The sequence below is a fragment of the Molothrus aeneus genome, chromosome 5, assembly GCF_037042795.1.
Source record: "Molothrus aeneus isolate 106 chromosome 5, BPBGC_Maene_1.0, whole genome shotgun sequence".
Lineage (NCBI taxonomy): Eukaryota > Metazoa > Chordata > Aves > Passeriformes > Icteridae > Molothrus > Molothrus aeneus.
Window position 1 is genome coordinate 62,112,145 of NC_089650.1, and position 24,669 is coordinate 62,136,813.

Consider the following 24,669-nt stretch of genomic DNA (forward strand, 5'->3'; position numbering starts at 1 on the left):
CAGGAAATAAAGCCATAACTTAATCTATGTAAGTCAAATTAACTAATTTAGGTAAATAAATAGGTTTTAAAAAGGAAGTTATTAAATTATATATATGTATACATTAGAGAAGGGAGCAGGATACAAGGCTTTGGATGTTTCTTTGAATACTATTCTAGAAATGTCTTAATACAGAGCTTCAGACTCTAAAATATAATCTTGCCAAGTAATTATATCCACATATGAGAATAAATTGTTGGGGATTCTGACTTGGCTTTTGGACGTATCAGTAGCTCCTAACAAAACAAATATCTGAAACTGAGAGCTTTATTTAAATAAGATGAATCTACCCAGGACAAAGCATTCTAAAGTTAATGTTCAGCTTTGTTTTATAGAAAGGAAACCCTAAACTATGAACAATCTTGCATTCTAGTCTCAAAGTCGTTATACCTCTCTTGCCCCCTCAGCTTGCTTTTAACACTCCTTCCTCAAAGTCATTAATAAACACATCATTTACAGGCAGAAACTTATTATTCTAATCAATTTCTACTCATTTTAGTGGCTGTGTATAAGCAGATTATTTTTTCCAGACGACTCATACTCCAGAGGAGTACAAAGGACACACTTCAGACCCTTGTAGTCCCAACATGTGTGGTTTCCTCACGCTGGGAAAGCCTGGAAGCGAGCCGCCTGGCCCAGAGCCAACCCAAACTACGGTCAGTCTAAACACAGCACCGGCAAATGCTACTTTCTGACACTTCCCTGCTACTGCAGAGAATCCTCCAGCATCCTCCTCAGCACTGAGATTTATACACAGCTCCTCACGCTACTTCCTTCACCTCATCCCTTCCCTCCACTGACAAGATTCAACTAACCAAGAGCTGTGGAATTAAAGAGAAACACTTGTGTGACATTGCCTTGTGTTACCTGGGCATCTATGCAAGAAGATACATTTATATAGTCGCTGAATGCCCATGGAGGCCTTGGAAATCATCACACCAGGATGCTCTGCAAGGCTTCTCCAGTCACTTCGTCCCACTTAGATATATTTTGCCTCATCTGTTTCTTTTCTAAGAAGTTAAATATTATCTGAATAGTTAAACTGTTATTAGTTTACTACTAAAACAAGTAGAAGTATTTGAACCTGCACACATATTTAGTCTAGATATGCAAGTGGTTAGGAATTTTATTCCCTCCTTTCAGGTTACCACAGATAGGTAAGCATATATTCTCTATTCATCTTAGGAAATGCAAATTTTCCTCCCAAATACAGAGTCTTTTCTCTGTAACATCTATACCACTGTCTGACTGCAGGTTACTTCTCCTGGCTCTGTGTTCTGCTCTTCTTGGAAGGCACAAGGTCCATAATGATCTCTGGGGGCTTGGCCAAAGGCAAAATGTCACCAGCTTGGACTGAGGGGCGGCTCACACAGGGGGCTGCCACCTCCAGCAAGGTCTGGGCTCATAAAGCCCAACTGAACATAATGGGAAGTGACAGCACTCAGCATCTCGCAGCGTCCCACAGAAACAAAAGCCTGCTTTTCACACAAACAAAACTTGTTTGCTACAGAAAGCCTACATCAAAAATCAATTTGTAGTCTGAAAATTTGCAATTGTAATTAGCAGTGCTGTTATTAATGCAATAGCCTGGGGGGGGGGGGTGGATTTTGAGTCAGTTACTGAGATGACAGAAGCAAGCTAAATGCTTGATAAAGCATCCTAAGGAGAAATTTTCTGAAATACTCAGAATCTGAGTTTTACAAAAACTGGCATGTGCAGAATTGCTGAAGTCAAGATAGGTAACAAGATATTCTGCCTGGTACTGTATCTCTTCTAGACAATGACAGCAAGTGTTGCTCTCAAACATGTGAGCAAAATAGTATCTTGTTCCACCTGTTCAGCCCCTGCCTGCAATCGCATTAATTCAGGGTCAGTTACCTCTTCAGAGCTGGCAGCAGAATGCAGTAATTTAAAACTCCCCTCTGGTGCCTAAAGAAAATACCAAACACAGCTGAGAATTCAAATTTTCTTCATATCTGGAAGAAGCAGGAAACCAGTTTTCATTTGTTCCTGTACAAGCATCTGGTTTTCACCCATAGCAGTCAACTGCGCTTACAAAAGCTCCAGTTCACCATGTCTGGTAGAAATATTGAAAGCTAAATTGTCATCTTATTATCTCAATTTAACACACTGTCACTGGGCACAGGCAAGGGACTACAGCAGATCCCAGTGGAGCTTTTCCTATCACTAGTAATTCTAGATATTAACAAAAATGCTAAAATTGCCACTTACATTTTACTATAATTTAAAACATCCAAATTGCTTCTGCTCTGTTCAGTATTACAGTAAAGCAATCCCAGTGATGCCAGGAAGCAATGAAAGAGCTGTCTTCAGTTATTTCCTTCCAAATGCTTTTAAATGAAGAGGGTAACCATGACCAGAGGAGTTGTGAAGTGAACACTCAGAGCTACATTTTTCCTGTTTGCTGATATTTTGATGCTATTTTCATGCACTGCAGAGCTCTTCCACATAGCTAATCTCTTGCAGGTCATCAGTCACACAGGAGATCATATAGCATGAGAAATTCAATTGATTAAAGATAATATGTATAACTGTGGGAGGTGAGATTATCAAATCTTGGTAAACTGCATTGCACAATGAATCTGCAGTTACCCAGTGAAGAAATAAATAAATAAAAACACAAACCAAAACAAACAAAAAAGGAATTTAACAAAATTTAACTTAGGAGGTAAACTCCATGGAAAGCACACTGACCTTTTTTACATTTTTGTTTACATCAATCAAGTTGAGCAGGAAGATGTGGTCCTTTGTCCCAACTAGCAGCCGGCCCCTCTCCTCATCTAGCAGTAGGGTTCGAAAATCAAGCCCCTCTGCTGAGCCCAGGAATGGGATGCAGCTGTTTGAAAGCAGCAAGTCTGTGGGAAAACAAAGAAAATCTTTATAATCCAAAATGTTTATATATGACTCATCAGTGTCTTTTATAAATATATGCAACCAGCATGGAGTATACCAGTGAGATAAGTGCAGTCTTGAAGCATGTCTTTCCAAAGTCATAATACAGTTCCTGTTAACTTTGGGGTTCTCTGGGGGGGTTTTACTTCCAAATTGGGTAACAGTTACTTTCACAAAATATTTTTCTATGTAAAATTTTCTGAATAAATTATCTGTATGGCATAGAAGAACCAGAAACTGAATATAAATTAGAAACCACAGAAGACAGATCTTTGCAAAATGTGCGCTATATCTTTCCTTCATTCTAAGAAAACTAATTATGTTTATATTACCATACTCATGGATACACATGCTCAAGGATTAATACCTCACCATATTTGGTGCTCCAAATATAAAGCAGCAAAGAAGGTCAATGCCAGCCAAGAATAATTAGGAGCAGGAAATAGTGGGTAGGGACATTTGAAGATCATTCAGTTCAACTCCCTCAGTATGAGAAGGAACATCTTTCACTAGATCAGCTTGGTCAAAGCCCCACATAACATGGCCATGAACACTTCCAGGGATGGGGCATCCACAACTTCTCTGGGCAACATGTGCCAGTTTCTCACCACTTTCCATAATGGAAAATGTCTTTCTTATATCCAGTTTCTATCTACTGTCTTCCAGTTTAAAACTACTGCCCCTTGTCCTGTCACTAAGGCTTTGGTAAAAAGTCCTTGCTCATCTTTTTTACAAGCCCCCTTTATATATTGAAAAGCTACAATAAGGTCTCCTCAGAGCCATCATCTCTCCTGGTGGAACAACCCCAAACCTCTCAGCCTGTCCTGATATGGAAGGTCTTACAGCCTCTGACCATGACCAGGGCTCTTATCAAGATTCATTCCAAGGTTCATGTCTTTTTTGAACTGGGTGCCCCAGAACTGAATGTAGGACTGCAGGTGGGGGTCTCACCAGAGCAGACTGCAGAGGCAGAATCCCCTCCCTCTACCTGTTGAACACTCTTCTTGTGGTACAGCCCAGGGTACAGCCAGCTTTGCAGGCTGTGAGCACACACTGCTGGCTCAAATCTTTTTTTTTTTCACTTACCATATCCCCAAGTCCTTCTCTGCAGGGCTGCACTCAACCTATTCATCACACAATCTATCATCCAGTCTGTGTTGATATCAAGTACTGCGCCCTGACCCAAAGTATAGGATCTTGTACTTGGCCTTGTTGAACTTCACATGGCTTACACAGGCCTCCTCCTCCAGCCAATCAAGGGATCTTCAAAGATAATTTATTCCAGTTCAGTGAGGATGGTATAGTAAGGGGAATATCCAGTAGCAACACCTTTAAGATCCTTATTAAAATCAAAAATTTGACAATAAAGTTTTACTGTGAATTAACAGTAGCTCCAAATCTCTTTAAAAACCTAATTAAGAAAAAAAAATGCTCTGTGAAACTAATGAAAAAATCTATAAAGCTGCAAAAAAGCTAAAGGGCTGTAAAATAAAAATTCTGTAACATTCTGCCTAATGAATACTCTGTGGATGTAATTCTGGATGGGGACACAAACAACATATAGAAAAGAGCACAAGGATAGTTAAGTCTTGTTTGGTAGTCATTACTTTGGGGAAAAGAAAATAAACATGTGAATCAGTTCTTCCACAAGCAAACTCTCCAAACTAAACTATTTGAAAATCATCAGAGAGAAAGGCAAATCCTGTATTTAAACTGAACATAAAATTAAGGGTATTTCCACCCTCCTGGCACTGGATGGACAATGTAGCATTCCTGCTAGAAAAGCCAGACTTACTGCAAAAGTCATTTGCACATCCTGATCATGAAGAAAATTAGGGCCAGTGTTTTGGAGAAAAAGTCCTGAATGAAATAAAAGGAAAAACATCCCACCCAAATATTTTTCTCCAAGGTCTCTCACAAACCATATGACAGGCAAAAAAATATTAAGTTCTGGTGCCAGCTAATAAACAGCACTCTGGGAGGAAAAATATTTTATTACTAATCTGACTAACTGGAATATAATTAAGACAATTATTTTTTGGCTCAGTCACTTCTATTTAAGTTTATGTGTGTTTGTCTGGTTCAGTTCAGGGTGTTGTTAAGGTACAATCTGAAAATAAATTGCCATGTATTGCCACTCCTATTCCACTAGGTGAGATTTACTTGGCAGCTCTTTGGAAAAAAAAATCCTGCTTCACATTGAAAAATTATATCCAATGCTGGGGACTACACTGCTATACATCAGCACTGTCCTTTCTCTCATATTTTCTGTGAAGACAAAGATGACAGGGTTTTTCTAAACTAGTAACACTTTAAAAGATCTGCTTATTAGCTGCCACCAAGATCACTTAGGAACAGCTCATGGTTAACATGGTACTATAAAAACCTCAGTCCTCACTTGTAGGACACAAGCAACTAACATACAGAATATGAGGGAAAATTCCTTCCCATCTGCAGCCACAGGAATTTGATCTAAGGAATGATAAATTATATGCTTGTGCAAATAAAAGCATGGGCCTTTGCAAAAGTGTCAATTGCAAAAATATGTGGATTTGATTCTCCACATACATGAAGGATGATGACTGAGACTCCTCTCTACTTCCCATTTCCTTCTTATTAGAAAGGAATGATCTCTGAAGAAACCATTCCAAATGGATATTTCTCATCTGTTGTTTAACAGTTCCAGAATTTCTCTAAAAAATCCCCACCTAGAAGAGCTACAACAGTAAGGGGAAAATGCTGCCTCACGACTGAAATACTCAAGTGGGAATGAGCCCTGTCTGATGCCTTGTGCAATCATTTATTTCATTACATCATAAGGAAAACATCCGTAGAATATTCCAGATTGAAATGACAACACTGCACACTCCTTTCTTACTGACGCAGATGACAACACAAGCTGCAAAGTAATGAAGAATCAGGTTTGGCCAGTCATCTACTACTGAAAACAGCTTGGAAGTAAGACTCTGAGCATGACCATTGATAAGATTATAACTGTAACATGACCTAATAAAACTTCACAAGTAAACATTAACAGAGGGTTGATTAAATTGCAGCCAAATTAATCACTGTTCTCACTCCATAAAACAACAGAATCCAATCTTATGCGCTGAAATTTCCCTTCACAGTGAGACATATTTACTATCACCAAGGACATTACACTGGAAAAATTTACTGTGAAAAGCACATTTCCCAGTGATTTTGAAACTTAGAGCAAGCTGTCAATTTGAATCACTGCATCTCTGTAGGCTGGCTAACACAGAAACAGCATTCTCACAAGGCACAGTAACAAAGTTAGTTACAGGGATGATCTTTCATGAGTACATGTCCAGCACTCAGTTTTATAGTCTCTATTTGCTGTTTTCCTCAAAATTAAATAGTTTTTTCCAGCTTGGTGATTTAGAAAGCATCCAGCTAACTCCCTTCTGGGTTAATAATTCACTGCTGAGTGGTAGAAGCTGGAATAGTGACTGGGTTTTATTCATTTAGCACAGTATCTCAGTGGACTTGGCTTACAACAGCATGATCATTGATTACTTTAAAAAAACTCTTAAAAAATCTCCAGCAGCAGAGCCACAGCAAAAAGGCTTCAACAGCAAAAATGTCATTCTGTTCTGATAATACGTATTTGCATTTATAAAACATATTTAGGCTTCTTAGCATCAAGTCACATCTGTGGTGACGATGCTACCATTCCTCAACTCCAGCATAGTGTAAGAATGCAACAATGTGGAGCCAACTTGGCTGAGACTCAGAATTCCCTTTGTGAACAGTTACACACTTTTTTTAATGACAAACCAGACCGAAAGGGAACATCACAACCTCTTTCAAAACAGTTACACCTAATGACACCTTTGAAGGCCTCTGAAATTAAAGGCTGTATAATTTTCATATACAACACAAAACAGAGGTCGCCTCACTTTCCTTTATGGAGAAGCAAGTCCTTTCTCATGTTGGAGAGTACACATGAAGATTTACACGGGAATTGTAGAAATTCTCAACCAAACTTTTGAGATAAAGTATTTATAGCATGACTGCAGCAATTTATCAAATTCCTAACGAATTCTAAGTTTAAAATTGACTAGTTGACCCCAGCTGTATTGGTACAAAGGCAAAGAGAACAAATACTTCCAAACTACTACAAATTTCTACTATGTACTGCAAGAAGTAAATTATATTTTGTTTAGCTGCATCTCATGAAGGACAAAGCTGTGCATGCAAAGTGGCTCTCATTGCTACACAGTATTATATAAGCCTGGTGGAAAAGATTATATTCATAGACCAGCAGAGCCATTCCAAAAGGAAAGAGATAACCAGCAATAGAGAAAACATGACTTTCTGCTGTCACAATTTTGTGTCAAAACATTGGTTATGAGAAGACCAAAAAAGATGTATTAAACCACATGTTTTGCTGTTAGGGACTTCTCTGTCTTCATCTCTTAAGACTGAATTCCTCCCCAGGAGCGTATAGAAGTGACAGTGTAAAGAAAACTTTTCCAAAGATTCCTAAAAAATTCCTTTTCCAAAGATTCCTAAAAAATTCTGCTGCAAAATCTCAGGCATTTCAGGGTATCTTTACTTCAAGCCTCAAGCATTTCTCTGGGAATGCTCAAGAGACAGCATATTTAATATGTGCAACATCCCTGTTTGCAAAACGTCTTTATTTCAGATAGGGGTAGAGGAAGGACATCCTCTAAGATACAGAGGGTTAAATACAAAGAATAACACATTTCAGGTGATTTGAGAAACTTATCTCCTTTTATTAATTTTTCAAACATAGATATCCAAATATTATTGAAAAGCAGACATGGCACTATAGAAGTGTAGTTCAATTCTCTAAACTAAGGCTAACTTTGCAAAACTAGCAACAATAAAGGGCCTTTACAAAGAATGCTGATAAACAAGTCTAACTAAAGCTACAGCTACAACTACAAGGAAAGCAACAGCTTCAGTTACATGTACAACTAATGCTACAGCTACAGCTACAGTTAGAACTAAAACAAAAGATACAGTTACAGTTACAAGTAAAACTACAACTACAACAAAAGCCTACAGCTACAATTAATTAATCCCATTAAGCCCATAAACAGGCTAGGTTGGTGTCTTCGAGGTGCTCCAAGCAACCTCTCTCAACTTCAGTGTCTTCTGTTAGGATGTGCACGTGGAGCCAGTTTCTGTCTCACACATTTGGTCAGCAGCATTGATGGAACTGGAAGGTGAAGGGCAAGGCCACTCAGAGATGTGTTCGCACAAGGAATCCATGTGCTGCAGCATCTTCCTTCTGCAGGAGCAGGAAAGCAGCTTCGGGATTGCCAGTGACAAATGCAGCAGTTATGCAGAAATCAGGTGGCTGCCATTGGGTGTGACCATCCCAGCACAGCTCTGTGCAGGGAACTCCTCTCAGTGGCTGGAGAGCAGCACCCAGAGGCGAAATCGCAGCCGACCATAAGCTTGCATTGCCTCTCTGAGGGCGGCTGGATCTCGGGCCAGGTGCTCAAAGAGGTTGGGTGGCTCAACCCCTCGCATTGCCGGCGGCAAGATGATCTCTGCAGGAAGCCTCTCATTGCCTAGCACAAAGTGCTCCAGGCGTGTCAGCTGCAGGCAGCGGTCCAGGTACGCCATGACATCCCAGAGCCGCCGTGGAAATGCGCTCCTGTGCCACCGGGACAGTGGTACTGTGGTCAGCACGTGCATGAGCACAGTCTTCCAGGTAGAGCTGGAAAAACCTGTGCCCCTCAGGATGCAGGTGAAGAGCTGCAGGCATTTCAGGTGCAAGCTCTCACACGGCAGCTGCCTGGCGATGTGGCGGAAGAATTTCGCCTCTGCCACAGCGTACGTCTCAGGCCACGCTGTGCTTGCAATGATGTTGGCCTTGGTGGGCTGGCTGCTCACAAAGATGCTGGAACCGCCTTTCTGGGCCTCTGTGGGCTGGCTGACCACAAAGATGTCAGAGTCCCCTTGGCGCACCCCAAAGAGCATCTCCACCGTCAGGCTCTTCCTGCCTTTGCTCAGCTGCAATCGGCAGGACCGGCTGCAGGGCTGAAGCACCAAGTGCCATGAGTGCCACTGAGGCACTTGCAGCCATGAGCCTCTCACCAACTGGCAGAACCAGAGGGAGGTTTTTCCCACGTCCAGGTAGGAGCCGGTGCAGAGTGTCCCTAGGAGGCTGCGCTTCTGCTTCCGCCGCAGCTCCTTCTGCGAGTGGTGCAGGAAGCACAACGGCTCCTCTCCCAGCTGCTCCTTGTGGCACGTGCACACCAGCTCCACACGGACGCTGAAGGTCCTTGCAGCCACCTGCCCTGCACTGTTCAGCTCCAGCTGGAAGGCGTGCCCTGGTGGGGCATTCAGTGGGACCAGCACACGGTACACCCCATCCCAGTCCCGAGGACTCCAACCCTCAAAGGCACTGCCCACCCCAATGGCTTCTTGAGGCACTGGGTAGAAGCTATTGCTCACGCTGTCCACAAAGACACGCGTCAAGCTCTCCATCAGCTCAGTTATCACTGAGCAAGCTCTCTCCAGATCCTCCACAGGCCACTCTATGCGGTCCACTAAAAGGATGCCTTGCTCATTCCCAGCATCTCCGGGCTTTTCTCTGTCTTCCATTCCACCACTGCCACTTTCTTCCTTGCCACCATCACTGTCTTCTTTTTCACGGGCAAGCACATTACCTTGTTTGTCTTCATTTCTATCCTCCTTCTTGTTTGCCTCCATATTCATATCATCCTGTTCTTCATCATTGTTTCTATCATTGCCATCTTCTATAACTTCCTTATTTTCTTCCTCACTTGCAGCAAAACCACTATGGCCTGCTTCATTCCCATGATCTCTGCTATGTCCCTGCCCAGTGCAATCCCTGCTTCTCTGTTCACTGGCATCACTGTTTTCCTGCACCTTGACATCTGTGTATTGTCCCGGTCCATTCACGCTGTCTTCACCTTCATTTACATCATCGTTGTTGCCCGCCTTCCTGTTCCCACCAATGGTTTTCTCTTCATTTCCTTCTCCTTCTTCTTCCTTTCCAGCATCCTTGTCTTCCTCCACCTGTACATCCTTCCTTCCTCCTTCATTTTCTTTGTGTAGGTCTCTGTCCTTTCCACTGCTGCTGTTGACAGCCTCCACAGTCACATCAGTGCTTTTTCCATCTTCCTCTGAATCACAGCTATCTTCTTCCAGTTGTCTTCCTCTGTCATCTCCCAAGGTCTTGCAGGAGCTCTGGTCCTTGCCGCTGCTGCTGGCCTCATGGCTCCTTCTCCTGCAGCTAAACCACAGGCCCAAGAGGAGCACGACTCCAGCAAGGACCCAAAATGGCCACTGCTGCAGGGCACCAAAGAGCACGGCCCCCCAGCCCTCGTCCTGCTGCTCCAGCTCCTGCAGCAGCCGAGCCATCTCGTGGTCCAGCAGCTGCTGACGCTCCTTCATTCTCCTGTGTGTGGCCTCATCCAGCCCATCCCCAGCTGGCTGGGGGTACTGGATCAGGCTTTGCACAAGCACGAAAAGCATTGACAGTAAAGCCATGGTCAGCTCGCCCAGGCTCTACTGGGGCAGCTGCACCCACCGGGGCCTTTTAGAGCTGCCCCCATTGTGACACGGCCCCTGTGCTGTCACAGAACCCAGAGCGCATCACAGGCCAGCCCCACCCACCCTCCCCAGCCCCCTCAGGGAACTCATCATGGCCCTGGGCACCCAAAGCCCCCACAGACACCAAGTGCAGACCCATCACTCGGGAACCTGGGAACCCCAGGGCTTCCCTTGACAAAGCAGGCACAAGGAGCCTCACACACAACTCTTGTTAAATATAAATTTGGATGACATGATCCATGGCTGTTCTCAGTATACAAGTGTAGGCTTTTAGTTAATACTGGTGGGGGACATTTTTTTATTATTTGTATTTGTACTTATTCCTTTTGGGGCAGCATGTCATGTAGGCTAATGCTCTGTTACAGATTTAGTGAGCAATCCTTCTCAAAGAAATCCAGGTTGCTTGGATTATGTGCAGGAAGATTTAGTACCATCCTAAAAGGGACAAATAACTTAATTACAAAATTTTGGTCCCTTCAATAACCTCTTAGCTCTCAAAGTCTATGGTTCAACACCGTGCGAAATTCTGGTATAACCAGGATTTTCAGAAAGTAGAATGTCTGCTTTTTCAAATTTGTGCAAAGATGTACCTCTGTTACTCCCACCGTCTTCAGAATTGTCTCACTCAAACAGAGTTAGCCAATCTTTCTGACTGATACAGGAACTTCTGTCTCTTTCTGCTATCTCTTTGTGTATTTATCTCCAAAGGACTGTGAATACAGGAGAGATTATATTCCTCAGCCCTTCTTTGAGGGATTCATCTATAAATGGAACTGCAGAAATGGGGAGGGTGGAAAGGGAAACAGGATGTGACTTGAGAACCTGAACAGTGACCACAGATGTCCACTGCTACACTGACTGATATCAGGTGGATCACGCCATCCCATAATGCGTAGAATGAGAACAATGTTGGGATTGCTGAAACTGCTCTGAATTGGATTTGCTTAACAGATGTCATTAGTAAAAGCAGTCAAAGAAAGAGTTTGGAACCCTCTTTCGAGCTGATGCCGCTTATCATGTATCTTCCCGTTCTTCTAGGGAAACTGTTTTTGATGCTGTCCCATCCTTCTTTTTACAAGGGAGCAAAAATTATTTGCCAAGTATCACTCTTTCAGTTTTTCTTCCTCTCATTTTCCAAGATTTAATCAAGTGAACACTCAGCAGAATAGTTCTGTATTTTTTGAACACAATTCTTCTTTTATCCAATTGAGGCCCTTCTCTGACTACGAAAACATAAAAACTGTAGTGAGCTACAGTTTACACTTAAAAGGTTGATGTGGGTCAGTTCTCCAAGGTTATTCTTAGTTCAACTGCTATGTAAACTGTTGATGTCAGTGACTGGAAGCTGCTCTCCAGGACATTATATATATATGATAATTATATGACAGAAAATGCAACATATAGTTGGATCTGACCTTCAAGTTCACTGGCTTAAAAAAAGAAAAAAAAATGCCTGTAAGAAATTTTCTGGTTTTCCTATTACTAAATGTCTTCACATTTATATTTAGTTTACTGCATATACAAGAGACTTTCCTTGCATGGACAGCAGTGCCCATCCATTGTCAAGCTAGGGTATACTTTAAGTCTCAATGATCACTGCCTCCAGAAAGCATTTTTGAGACAAAACAGGCAAAGTCTTTTGCGCAACTATACAATCTTCCAGTAGTAGGGTCTTCACTCTCACATAAACACTTTATGTTTTTCCGCAAAGGAATCTGAGAGATTTTTCTGAGACATAACAAGCCATCAAGAATTAATTAAATAATAAACAAGAGGAAAACACCACTCCTTCACTCAGCACATTTCCCTTGATTTTCACGAGCATTCAGATTTACAGCTGCTGGTACTACCACAGGAGCAGGGTTTTCTCTGCTTTTACTTCCTCTTCCAGCAGAGCAAGCACAGCTGCAAAATGCAAACTCATTTCTAGGCTCTCTTACATATCACCAGTTTACCACATTCCAACCAGTCATAGTTGTGCAACACCCATCAGGGTACTGGGATTACTGCAGTGTCACAGACAGTTTAAGTGAGGCTCAAGGAGCAAAACTATGTTTTATAGGGATAATTAAATGATGCATGACATGGAAATAAGCCAGCTGTACTGAAACTTAGCAAACTAACTGCTCTGATGCAACACACAAGTATCTCACCAGTTATAAAATAAAATAGGTTTAAAGCAAAAACAATATAGAGAACAGAATGCCTGACATTGTAAAGTAGCATGTTCAAAGGAGCATTTTTGAAGATTAAGCAAGTGTACTCATCCAGTCAAATTTTCAAAAGAATTCCTGGCACCAAAATGTTCTCTGTTTGCTTTTTCACCATGTTTAAAGAATGGATCACTCTTAGGGGGAAGAAAATCCTGTGTGCAAAACACTGCATGAAACTAAACAGTCCTTAAACATGGCTAATTTCCATATGGAGCAGATGATTTAGCACTTCATCCTTCAGCAGAGGAGAAAGAACTGCCTGTCTTTAGTTTACTTATGTAAGATGAAAAAAGTGAGGAGTGTGAATTTGATCTTGCTTCAATTTTCTTCAGTGGCCAAACACTTGCCATGACTTCAGTGGGAGTGAGACTGCATCTTAATTCATTCAATGTGGAGAAAAACAAATCAGTTGAGAATAATGCTTTTGTTTATTAGATTTAAATTACTACCATAGTTGTTTTTAACAGTGCTAACTAAATCCTGTTTTAAAAGCCAAATGTTACCTTCAGGCGTGCTTTTCCCTATGTATTGTGTCACAATGCATGGTTCCTGGTCATCTGATCACGTCACCAGTCACCACCGTTCTCAGCAAGCAAGGCTTGCTCTGGGGCATGGCCACATTCCCACAGATTTGGATGCCACATTTGGATTTTGGTGACAACATCCAAATCTGGGCTGGGGCATCCCCCTCAGCCAATAAACCAGGGTGCACACTTTTGTAAAATAAATGCATTCACTCAGAACAAAGACTACACTAACTAAGATGTCCATGAAAAGCAGCAAAGTAAATCAAATCAATAGGGTTAAATTTGCAATTAGGAATCTGCATTTCTGCAGGGAAATTTTAGGATAGCCACAAATTGAAAAAATGTCTAATTTTTGTTTTCTTTTCCTTAGAAGGCAATAAAACTTCTGGTTTGGCTGTTCTCTACTCTTTCTTATAAAGTAGAACCTAGAGAAACATTCAGAAAATATGCATGCAAGTACCTTTCAATTAATTAAAAAAATATTTTTACTCAGAAGATAGACAGAAACAAGACTGTCTACACTGTATTAATTAAACATACATGAATTAGGACACAGACCCTTCCATTCTTTAGTAAGTGATGCTGTCCTGAAAGTGACATTAATGAATGAGACTGGTATATGAAAACCTTCTGCATCTGCTCTAGAGGTTGGAATGAGGCTGTTAAATGAGGCAGCAGACAACAAGGATGTGCTGCTTAGGGAAGCTGAACATCACTTCTGTGTTTGAGGAGTTCTACAGTTTGGATGAAGGTCACAGGTTATCTCCAGCTGTATGAAAATGATAAATACACTCTGTTTCTCTTAGACTGAAAGCAGTGATAGACAAAGAGTATTAAAATAAGGAATATTACTCAAAAATCATCCCCTGGTTTTCTAAAGATGGGAATCTTCTATTAGAAGACAGTTTCTTAGCTCCTCCATATATTAAATCTATAACATAATAATAAAAGCACTTCAAACTTGTAGAAGTATCTAAGAAACATAGATTAAGTAAGGTCTATGCAGTGAGAGCACCCTAAAAACATCACAAGAGCAGTGACAACTTCTAGGATAGTAATGACATGAACCAATATCTAGAAGTTAAGTCTAAGTGAAGAAGAGACTTTTTCAACTAATGGATCAGGGAAAATGTGGGAATAAAGGATGAGATATGTGATTAAAGATTATAGTGTATTATATTAACTTAGTGGAGAATATATGACTTTGATATATTTCAATTGAATTGTGTGTAGTTTTAGTTTTACACACGCACAATTTTTTAGAACACATTTTTAGACTGGGGCACACAATAAAGAAAATCCATCATATGATATTGCATTGATCCCCACATCACTCACTGGAATATCTTAACATTTCCAGCACAGATTCCCAGTTCTTAGGATGGAAACCCAGAGAAAATGAAAACCTGTAACTGCCATTAAGAGAAGGTCTAAAATTTTAATTGCTGTCTAAACACAAAGGAGCTGTGACATGCTGTGGTTTCTTGAAGCACTCCTGCAGTTATCCTGACGTATCTGTAACTACCCCATCCTCTCCCTCTTCCCCATCCACTACTGACTGATGCAGATGGGAGATTCAGTAACTGCAGAGCAAAATCTTGCTTACTTTCGGCTTTCCTACCCCAGCAAATTCTCAGCTCTTCTGGGAAGATGGACCTATGCCATAAACACACTGCACCTTGAAGGGAATGAAACCTTCCCTTCTGACATGCATGTGAGCAGGTTTTTGGAGCTGCCTGGTGTGGCCATTTTTCATCTGTTTTCCACAAAGAAAGGAAAGAATCCTTTATTCTCCTCCTCATGATATTTCAAGTCTTAATTCCAAAGAACAGAGATGCCAGGACTTGTCAATGACATGACTAACAATTTTACGAGAACTGGCAAGACAGTTCATTTCTCCTACATCTTACTCACAGAAACCGTGGAATTATTTTGTCTGAAACACTTGGGGGAAGGAAGGTAGACTTAATTCTGACAACTTTATTAAATATTCAGTACATCTGACATCCTGTTATCAACAACAAAAATACAGTTTAATTATGATAAGCCATACTGGTATCATTTACAAAACACCAGTGTGAAAAAACAGCAGTGAATATTTTCTTGCTCCATGTGGAAAAATACACACCTTCCACCCTCCCAAAAAGGTAAGACAAGGCACAATAAATTCTCATAATTCTCTTCTTCTGGCTTTTCAGTTCCATCACATCTGTCCAAATTAAGATTTATGTGCTATTTTGCATCTGTATCTGTTGTTGATTTTCCCCCCCTACAGGGATATAGGTGGATAAGTTTGGACAGGAAACGGTATCCCTCAAGCCAAACTGAAAGGTTTATAAAGTTGCTAATAAAAGTTTGGGTCAGGGCCTAAATATCAATCATCTGCTCATTGTCTTTTTAAATGAGCTCAGGCATTTTCCCAACCGCTCCCAGCAGGTCTCTGCCACTATTTCAAACTAAGATTTCAGCCATTTCTTTTTTCCCTGTGTTGACCTCAATAATTTTTCTTTCTCCCCCTCTTTACCTGCCAAATGCATCCATCAGGAATTTGCCAAAGGCTATCTGCTTTTGAAGTTGAGAGGAATTCACTAATCAAGAGTGTCAAATCCACAATAAATGCCACTGCCATATGGTATATGCTGCTTTTGGGAATTATCTCAAACGGCCTAGCTGTGAGAAGGCTGGCTGTATGTTAGGAGGGTTTTACTGCTACCTTTCATAACTCATGTCATGTCTTTCAGTTTCTGTATTCATTGGCTTCAGTGAGTGCAACTGTTTCCTGAATTTATAAAAATGTTGTCAAGATCCCTTGATCTCGCTTCCTCCGTCTCTCTCACACAAACACATCCAAACACATCTATACACAGTGGAATAGCATGCACAGTGGCATGCAAATCTAGCAAAAGAGAAGCCTGTAAATAAATAGCACGTCATTCTGCTTACTCAATAAATTCCTCTGGGTGCTAAACTCATGATAAACGTATCATAAGCCCTGATGAAGGCTTTACAGCCTGCCCCATCACACCATCCTGAGTGCAATTCTGCGAGGCATAGGAAGACGTAAGTTTGAGAAACAGAGCAGAAATAGCTCCCATAAGGGCAGGGTGCTGACACAGTTGAAACATAACTGGAGAGCATTTGTTTTAGCTAAAGAAGACAGCATCAATGACACATCTCTGTGCCTATGGAGGTGTACTCTGCATTCAAAGGAACAAGAAATCCACCTTCTTTTAAAAATTGTCCATTAATACATAAATATGTCTGTGTTGAAACTCCCCAGATGGTATCACTCTCAACAAGAACTACACACAAGACTAAGAAATTCCACAGAGAATCATACTTCTGTGATCCAGAGAGACAAGGACAAAGAAAACCATTTATGCAGAGTTTAACATATCAACAAAGTGATAGAAAAAGAATTACAAAAGTTAATGTCAGCCCCCTTGAAACATTTGAGACAGCTCTCTTGACTTTCTCTGATGCTCTAGGAAGGTGTGAATGTCCTCCATGTCTCACCAATTGCCACCAGTCACAGGGAAATGTCTCCAGTGCCCCTCAGAGTGTTTCAAGTACCACTCCCCTCTAATTTATATGGACTGTTAATATCCTCTTGGAGCAAACAGAAATAATAGTTTAAAAAGACAATTATATTTCAGAAACATGTGCCTCTACATGACAAACCCCCCCCAGAATTTAATACCATCCCTAGGCAGACTTCATCCATCCTTAAGGCTTCTGTTATGTATTTCTGGGACTGTGTTTTGCTTTCCTGGTAAGTAATACAAATGAACTGCTGGCAACATCACATCAAAACAAAAGCAGCAGAATCAGAAAAAAATACTGAAAAGTTTACCTTTATAGGAAAGCTTCAGTCTTGGGATATTTTGTTTTGACGTTCCAGTGACTGGAAGGAACAGCATCATTAAAGACAGCAAGCTGCAGGCATGTGGCGCTTGCACAGCTCTCATTCTGCTCTCTTCTTCTGTATCTTCTTTTGCACTACAGTGAAATATCTCTTCACTTTTCAAACAACCCAAGTTTTATCTGGAAGAAAAAAAGGAAAACATCTGTAGACCTGCATTACTGAATAAATAATAATTCTGTAAGCAAGCCAGACTGCCAGACCTATCTTTAAAGACTAGCTAATTTAATTTATTTGCTACAAAAGTATTTGTTTCTCCAGTACAAGTAAAAATGTTTTGTTTCTTTAATACTAAATTTACACATTTTGACATTGGAAAAATATGTAAACTTTTCAAACACCAGTGTCTCGCACAGCTAAAGTTCAAGCAGAAATTAAATTAACGCAGTATCCACAAAAAGAAGATTTGCCATTCAAAAGTGACCACGCAACTTGTTAGTTCATACCCGTCCACTGGATATCTTAATGTTTTATAACTCTTTTTTTTTTCAGTACAACAGCTATTTTATGTTTATGCTATGACTAGAATGAACTGTAATGTCTCAGATGCCATGGGGGTACAAGCAGAGTTAACAATGAGTACATACCCATCAAAACTTTGATAAATAAACTAAGAAAACTGGATGGAACAAGCAGTTGTGTTTAGTTTTAATAGAAAAAAACAGTCAATGCAGATGATGTATTTAAAAGTGCTTTCAGTATGATATTTCCAGCAGAATAACTGCAACTCATCCACCAAAATGTCTTATAAACTTTAATGAGTGTTTCAGGCTGGGGTCAATAGGCTGATATGAGATTTTGTTAGCACAGTGCGCAACTAAGCCAGCTTTGCAGCACTTTTCACTTAATGTGTCATTCATATTCCATAAATCTTGAAGTGTTTTACAAATGAAAGCAATTATCACTGTCCTTATTTTCCCTTTGCAAAAACAGAACCATAAAGCTGCAGTGAACCTATTTCCTCAAGGTCATACAGCACAGTAGTTGAAAAGAAAACAGCAACAGCAATCCTGGTGTCCTTTGTACCCAGCTATCAAGGATCCCTTTTGCCCAATAACTCCACTTTTGCACATGAAATTATTTTAAATGGCATCTTGAGTTCTGAAGGCAAAACTTGATGGTTAATAAATCACAGACATCAGAGTATGAAAATACTTGTAAGATCAGATACTTCCTCCTGCAAGTGCATGATGCTAGAGGTCAAGGGGGACAGCTGGTGAAATGACAAATATCAGTGTTTGAGTAATGCTGTAAAACCAAGGAGTAAAGAAATGTTATGGTTAGTCGAGAGATTAATGGCTCATGACTTGCCATGAAAATTCTTTTCTGAAAGGTACTGGAACTGCCTGATTAAAAGAGCAATCCTAGTGCCCACATCAGCCAGCACTTGCACAGACATCAAAGGAGAGGTTCCTTACGAGCCCATGAGAGATGCAGCACAGCTTGGGGCCCCTGGTCTGGCATTTAAGCTCCTGCAGCACTGGGTCAGGCAACTCTTGAGCTACAGCAGCACCCAGAACCAATTCAGCACCTCCTGATGCAGGCAGCTCATCCTTCCTGGCATGAAAGGATGGAAACAGTTCTGACAGAGGAAATCTGTCTCAGATGAAACTTGGGCTTTCTGAGCCTCCAGACCTTCTGTCAATAGTAAAAGACAAGGAAGTGTGCAAGAAGAGTACGATGGTGAAAGAGAAAGAGGGAAATAATTTGTAAAATGCCCAAAGCATAGCTCCTATTGCAGAACACTGAGCTTCTTTCTTCTCAGTCCCCTCTTCAACACTCACATTGTGTCTGAATGCACTGGTCTTGGCCAAGGGGAGTGCATGTTCATGAGATGACATGGAGAGAAAACAGACAAACATGAAATGCCTGTTTCATCCTTCCCTTCATTACAGTATGAGATCCAAAGAGAAGGCCTTTACTTCTGTGCCAACACATCTATTTGAGGGTGGACCACGAAGGACTGATGTGCATTAGACTACCATAGGGTTAAACTGCCTTTAAGAAATCTATTTAGGGGGAAGAAGGGGAAAAGAAGGGGAGGGGAGGAGGGGGAAGAATATATGAAGATGAGACACCAGTCCTGTTCATCTTCAGCAGGATGATAGTGACAAACCATACTTCAAAAAGAAGCAATTAAGTGGGAGCCAGTCTCACTGCAAGTATGTTGAGAAGTCATGGCCTGAAGGTCTGGGCCTCAGCCAACAGGGAATTCACCAAAGGATTTGGGGCTCATTTTCTTGAGTCAAATTACTGTGAAGAATCAAGAATAAATTTGACTAAAAAAACAGCTGTGTCAATGCACTGTCATTTGCTGAACTGATTGAGAATCAGCACCAAACTCAGGCCTTTGACCATAGCTCACAACCTCACTTTTTCATTTAGGCATTTTTTGCTAATGGGAACTTTCGGGTTTTTTTGGTTGTTTTTTTTTTTTCCCCCTTTTCCCTTTTATTTGAATAATGTCTGTGAAAAACCATTTGCTTTCACAAGGCGGTTAGTTTACACTGGAGGCAGCTGGTCTGTGAGCTCGAGCCAACCCTGTCCTGTCTTTAGATTCATTGCAATCTGGCCAGATTGTCACATATATTTTTAGTTTATGATGATCCTCTAATACAATTCCAGCTTCCACACAGAGTCCTTCCAACAGTCTAGCTCAGGTTAATGAACTTCAGGCCAACTAACTTGCCAGTAATCTTCAGGAAATATCCTTCCTCTCTGTAACACATGCAATGTCAATCAGGGTCCTGTGCTGAAAAGACCCACAGTCACACTGATCAGAAGCAAACAGTCCCATGAGCAGAAATAAAACATAAAACCTAAAAGCAAATTTGACTCCCCTATTCCTTCCTCCCCTCAAAAGTAAGACAAATTTGGTCAGAGAAGGAAAAAATTACTGGTTTGTTTAGTTCTTTGATACTTCAGCTAAGGACCAACACCTTCTAAAACTTCCTCACCATGAACGAATCCAAAATAAATGAGGAAAAAGAGTCTGAAAAGAGAAATGCTGAGGCTAAAGCTGCTTCCCCACCTTGGCTTCAGCTAGGAAATAGCACTGCACTGTGTTAATTATCACCTGCAAGACCTAGCAGGGAAGGAAGCCATGCATACACTTTGCTGAAACGGGGGCACTTCCAGAGGAATAAAGGAGCTTTTATTTGCCCCACATAGGGGCGGGAGGCACTGGGCTGAGAGGGGCTGAGCAGCCTGGCTCCATCCTGCTCGGACCTCCCAGCGGGGCCCATAAATTGGGACTGGGCTGTGGGTTGAAGTGCCAGAGGACAGAAAGTGGAGCTGCAAGTGTGCTGCCATCCTGACAGAGAGAGGGGCCAGACCTGACTGGCGCATGTGCCATGTCACGAACCAAAAACGTCCCTAAAACGAGGTGTCACCTCCCCGCAATCGGTCACATCTCGTGGAGCCTATAAAACAGATTGCTCCGAAGCTACTGTCTGAAACAAGAAAACCTGGAGCCAATTTGCTAAACATAATTTATTCCAGGCCCTTTGTGGCAATAAACAGAGCTCTTCAGCCTTCTCAAACACACAGACAGTAAGGAGCTCTGTGCTTGTGGGAGCTTTTTCAGATCGTTCAGCTCAAACCTATCTAAATGCAAAATCTTGCATTCACAAATACTGTGTAGTTTCCCACTTCTCCTGGCGTCACGAAGTCCAGAGCTGAAACTACTGTGACCCATCTGCAAACACACACTTTTTAAACTGTGTTCATGAAAATCTCAGTTATTTCTGTTAAAAAAGCCTTTATGGAATTGGAGGATAACTTAAAACCTGCTTCCAGCACTAGTTTTCCAAGGCCATTTTAAAATTCAGAATTTTATATTCCAATAAGGAGTTATGGCTTGGTTTTAGTGAATCTAATAGCAAAGTTGCAGATTGTGACAACTGAAAATCTAGAACAACCTGGTCACTATCAGCTTATAAATTCATTATAAACCTAATGAGTAAGTTGCCTAGGCCATGCAGCTTCAATATGTAATTGCCTATCACTGATGAAAGAGTATTTCTTTCTTCTCCTCATCTATTCTTGTTTGACATCTTGAGGTTTTATTTTATTTTGGTCTATGGAGTCAGAAGAGAGAAAAAGATGTCCCCTTCCAGACATCAACAAAATAGCATGAGTGGCCTTTCAGAAAACAAATTGCTTTAAAAGATTTAAAACTAATCAGCTACAAGAATAAACAAAAATCACCCCACCTATGATTCATATTTATTGAAAGGTACATTATCACTTTATCATCTCTTTTTTAAGAGATAAATATCTATTTATTTCAATAGATTATCTTCTACTATTATAAGTAGAAAATGTATATGCACACAAACTTAAAGCACGTCATTTTAACTACAAGTATACAGATATGTGTGTCCAATGCATTATGTAGATATCTCACCTTGAAATTATCATACAAATTCCAAAAGAAAAATTACACTGGTTGTCTACTGTGTGGTTCAAAACTGTACTATAATCATGAACTGGATATTGAATTGTCTTTGTTAATAAGAGGGAAAACTGTAAGCATACATGGTCAGATTAGTAACACAGAAAATCAAATAGACTAAAAATAAAATTACATCTTTAGACTTACTTAACATTCTTAACTTAGTTCTGCAATAACAAAGATGACATTTATCCAGAGCACAATGAAACTATGTTCTTGTACCCCTTAGATGGTCTGTTTATTATTTGGCAGAAGATGCTTTTCTCTTCATTGTGAAATCTCAGTTAAAGCTAACTCCATCCAAGAACTGGTAAACAGTATTATTCATCACTATTCTCCTACTTATTAAGTAGGTTTTGTGCTGTTCATAGTCCAGAAAATGTTCTCTTTCAGGATTCAGAAAAATACTGCTTTTTACACAAACCCCAGATCAGCATTACCTCACTTCCCAACACCAGGAGAAATTAATGAACAAAAAGACAATGGTACAATCAAAAAACATTATGTGAGCCTGCAGTAAGTGATTTTTTTTTCATTTTGTGTTGCATAAATCACTAGGCTTGGTGTACCTGGTTTAGATGAGGTTTTGCCATAGAGCAGTCTTCGCTACTGTTAATTACCCAAGCAATTAGCAGACTCCTAAGAAGCATAACCCAGCTCATAATGAGGTTTGCAAAACTATAAAGGCTTTAACTTTTACTGAGCTCCTCACAGGATTTACACACCATCCATTCAACACCAATAACTTGACAAGAAAAATCACTGCTGTGATTCCCACTTGAGAAGAACCAAATAGAGCAAAGAAAAATGAAGGGTCTGAGAGACAATGAGGATGCAACTGAGGGAACAGAGTCAGCAAAAAATCTTATTGTAGAGAACCATCTGATAATAAATAAAGCTCTCCAATAGAGAGAGAAAATACATTTGAGGATTACATTGGATTTTTTTGTTGAGATGAACTCAAGCTCAAGTAAAAATGGTGACTAAGGAAGTGAAATGAGAGAAGGAAGGAATTCTCTTATTTTGCTTACTTTTTCATACTTTTCAGCATCTTTCTGAAGGGAATCTACTGGTGGAAGCATTTCTAACAGGCATGTAGTCCATTTGGAGATAAACACTGGCAGAAATGGTAGAAACTCTACAGAATTATCTGTGTCACATCGTTCTGAAGAGCTTATCTGACCATGAAATTTACTGTTGGGTACCTAAAATTATACACATAGGAAATAAGCACTTCATCCTCAAAAGATATCAGGATATTTTTCAGGTCAATGTCAGTGAGGTCAGGATTACACCCAAAGATTTCACACAGACACAGAAGTAATCTTTTCAGAAGGTGGCAGATAGAGAGCCATGCACACAGACATGTTATGTATCATTACAAATGGTGATTCTGAGAAATTTTATCTGTGGCATTACATCTTTTGGACATGTAACACATAAATCCAAGACTGATGCTAAATCAAATGCTATTCTCTAACCCTAATTGTTGTATATTGTGTCTCCTCAAAAAAAAAAAAAAAAAACAAACAAACAACCAAAAAAAAAAAAACCCAAAAAAACCAGACTCATAACTTTTTACATTCTATAGTCTGTTTTTCAAACACATTATCTATTGTTCAAGAAAAAGGATGGGATGGAAAGCAATTTGTCATCTGAAAATGGTATTTCCAAAAGGAGGTAGGCACATAAATAAAATGTCCCACCAGTCAGATGTGGAGCTGGGATCTTTGCACAACATTCCTTTCATTCTAAAGTTAGATGTATATATGTATCTCTTATGGGTTTTTTTTTCCTCTTGTTTCCTCTTGTTTTCTTTGGGGAAGGAACTATGACTTGAGGTATTACGTCCATAATAACAGCTTTCCATAGGCTCTTTATTTAGAAGGACATGAGAATGCCCTACAAGTCTGATCATCCAAAAAAAAAAAAAAAAAAAAACCCAAAAAAACCCCAAACAACAAAACCCTAACACAAGCCAAAGAAGAAAGCAGTGTAAGGCACGATTTAGCAACACATAAGAATCAAAAGGAGCCCTAAGCCAAACCTCAGTGTTACATTATTTTAAGTACAGCATGTTTCCCCAGCAGACCAAAAAAACCACCAACGCTATGAAAAGTGATTCTAAGATGAGCTTTGTAACTCTGGTATCCAAGAAAAGAAAAAGGCAGTAGCATGAAAATTCCTAGAGGCATTAATGAAAAGGTAGACTAGATGGAAAACCACTTTCTGCCAAGTACTGTGACGTCTGAAGGGTTTCAAAGAGAGACAGAGAATTTTCCTCTGAAATGTCTGTCACTACCTGCAGCACTTGGGGTGGTTTGGCTCAGCTCTGAGTGAAGGAGACAGGGAGACAACACTTGCAGGAAGCTTTGCCTGTGGAACAGCCTTGGCCTGCTCTTGAGAAAACACTGGAAAGCCAGAAAAATGTCACAATGGCCATCAGAGAAAAAAAATGCTCATTTTGGGGAGACCTGCCTGAGCATTTGAACTTTAGCAGATTGCATTTGTCCTGCTGCAGCCTGAATTAACCCCAGGCAGCACTGTCAAGCCACCTAAACCACTGACCCTGCAACCACCATTCTGCTGCTGGAAGAAACATAAACCTACATTGGCGAACACAAAGGAAGGATTACAGTCTCATTTTCACCTCCAGGAATTCTTGCCAGTGTTTTGCTATGGAAAAACTGTTCTCTGTTATTTCCTTTCATAGGAGACCTTCCAACATATGCCGGAGTGAAGCACCAGTCCTCTAGCAGGGACCAGAAGTCTGAACTGGCTGATTTTTTTGGGCATTACCAGTAACTAGTGGCAATGGGGTATTCTACAGATTAGTTACTTGAACTTGCCCTACCATGACTTTTGTACATTTGTGAAAAACCCAGCTTGATGGGAAGGCAGTGCAGCACTCTGATGAAATCTGTGATACATCAAATCCAGACTTACTGCAGGATACAGCAGCAGCAAGGTGAGTAACAGTGCACACTCTGGAAGCAACAGCCAGCGAGTGTCTGCATG

The 24,669-nt window shown here is 40.6% G+C and overlaps 2 protein-coding genes across 4 annotated transcripts in view; both read right to left on the bottom strand.

Moving 5' to 3' along the window:
- The window catches only part of SEMA3D (semaphorin 3D), a 132,222-nt gene that overhangs the window by 73,569 nt on the left and 33,984 nt on the right, over nt 1-24,669 (bottom strand). For all 3 annotated transcript variants that reach the window (XM_066550952.1, XM_066550954.1, XM_066550953.1), the window contains exons 2-3: nt 17,127-17,317; nt 2,755-2,915 (exon numbers count right to left, since the gene is read on the bottom strand). In XM_066550952.1, coding sequence (XP_066407049.1) covers nt 2,755-2,915; nt 17,127-17,241 — 276 coding nt within the window. In that variant the 5' untranslated portion in view covers nt 17,242-17,317. The remainder of the gene's footprint in view (nt 1-2,754; nt 2,916-17,126; nt 17,318-24,669) is intronic.
- On the bottom strand, nt 8,353-10,470 carry LOC136556478 (inositol 1,4,5-trisphosphate receptor-interacting protein-like). The gene has a single exon (XM_066549718.1). The coding sequence runs from the start codon at nt 10,468-10,470 to the stop codon at nt 8,353-8,355; it is 2,118 nt and encodes a 705-aa protein (XP_066405815.1).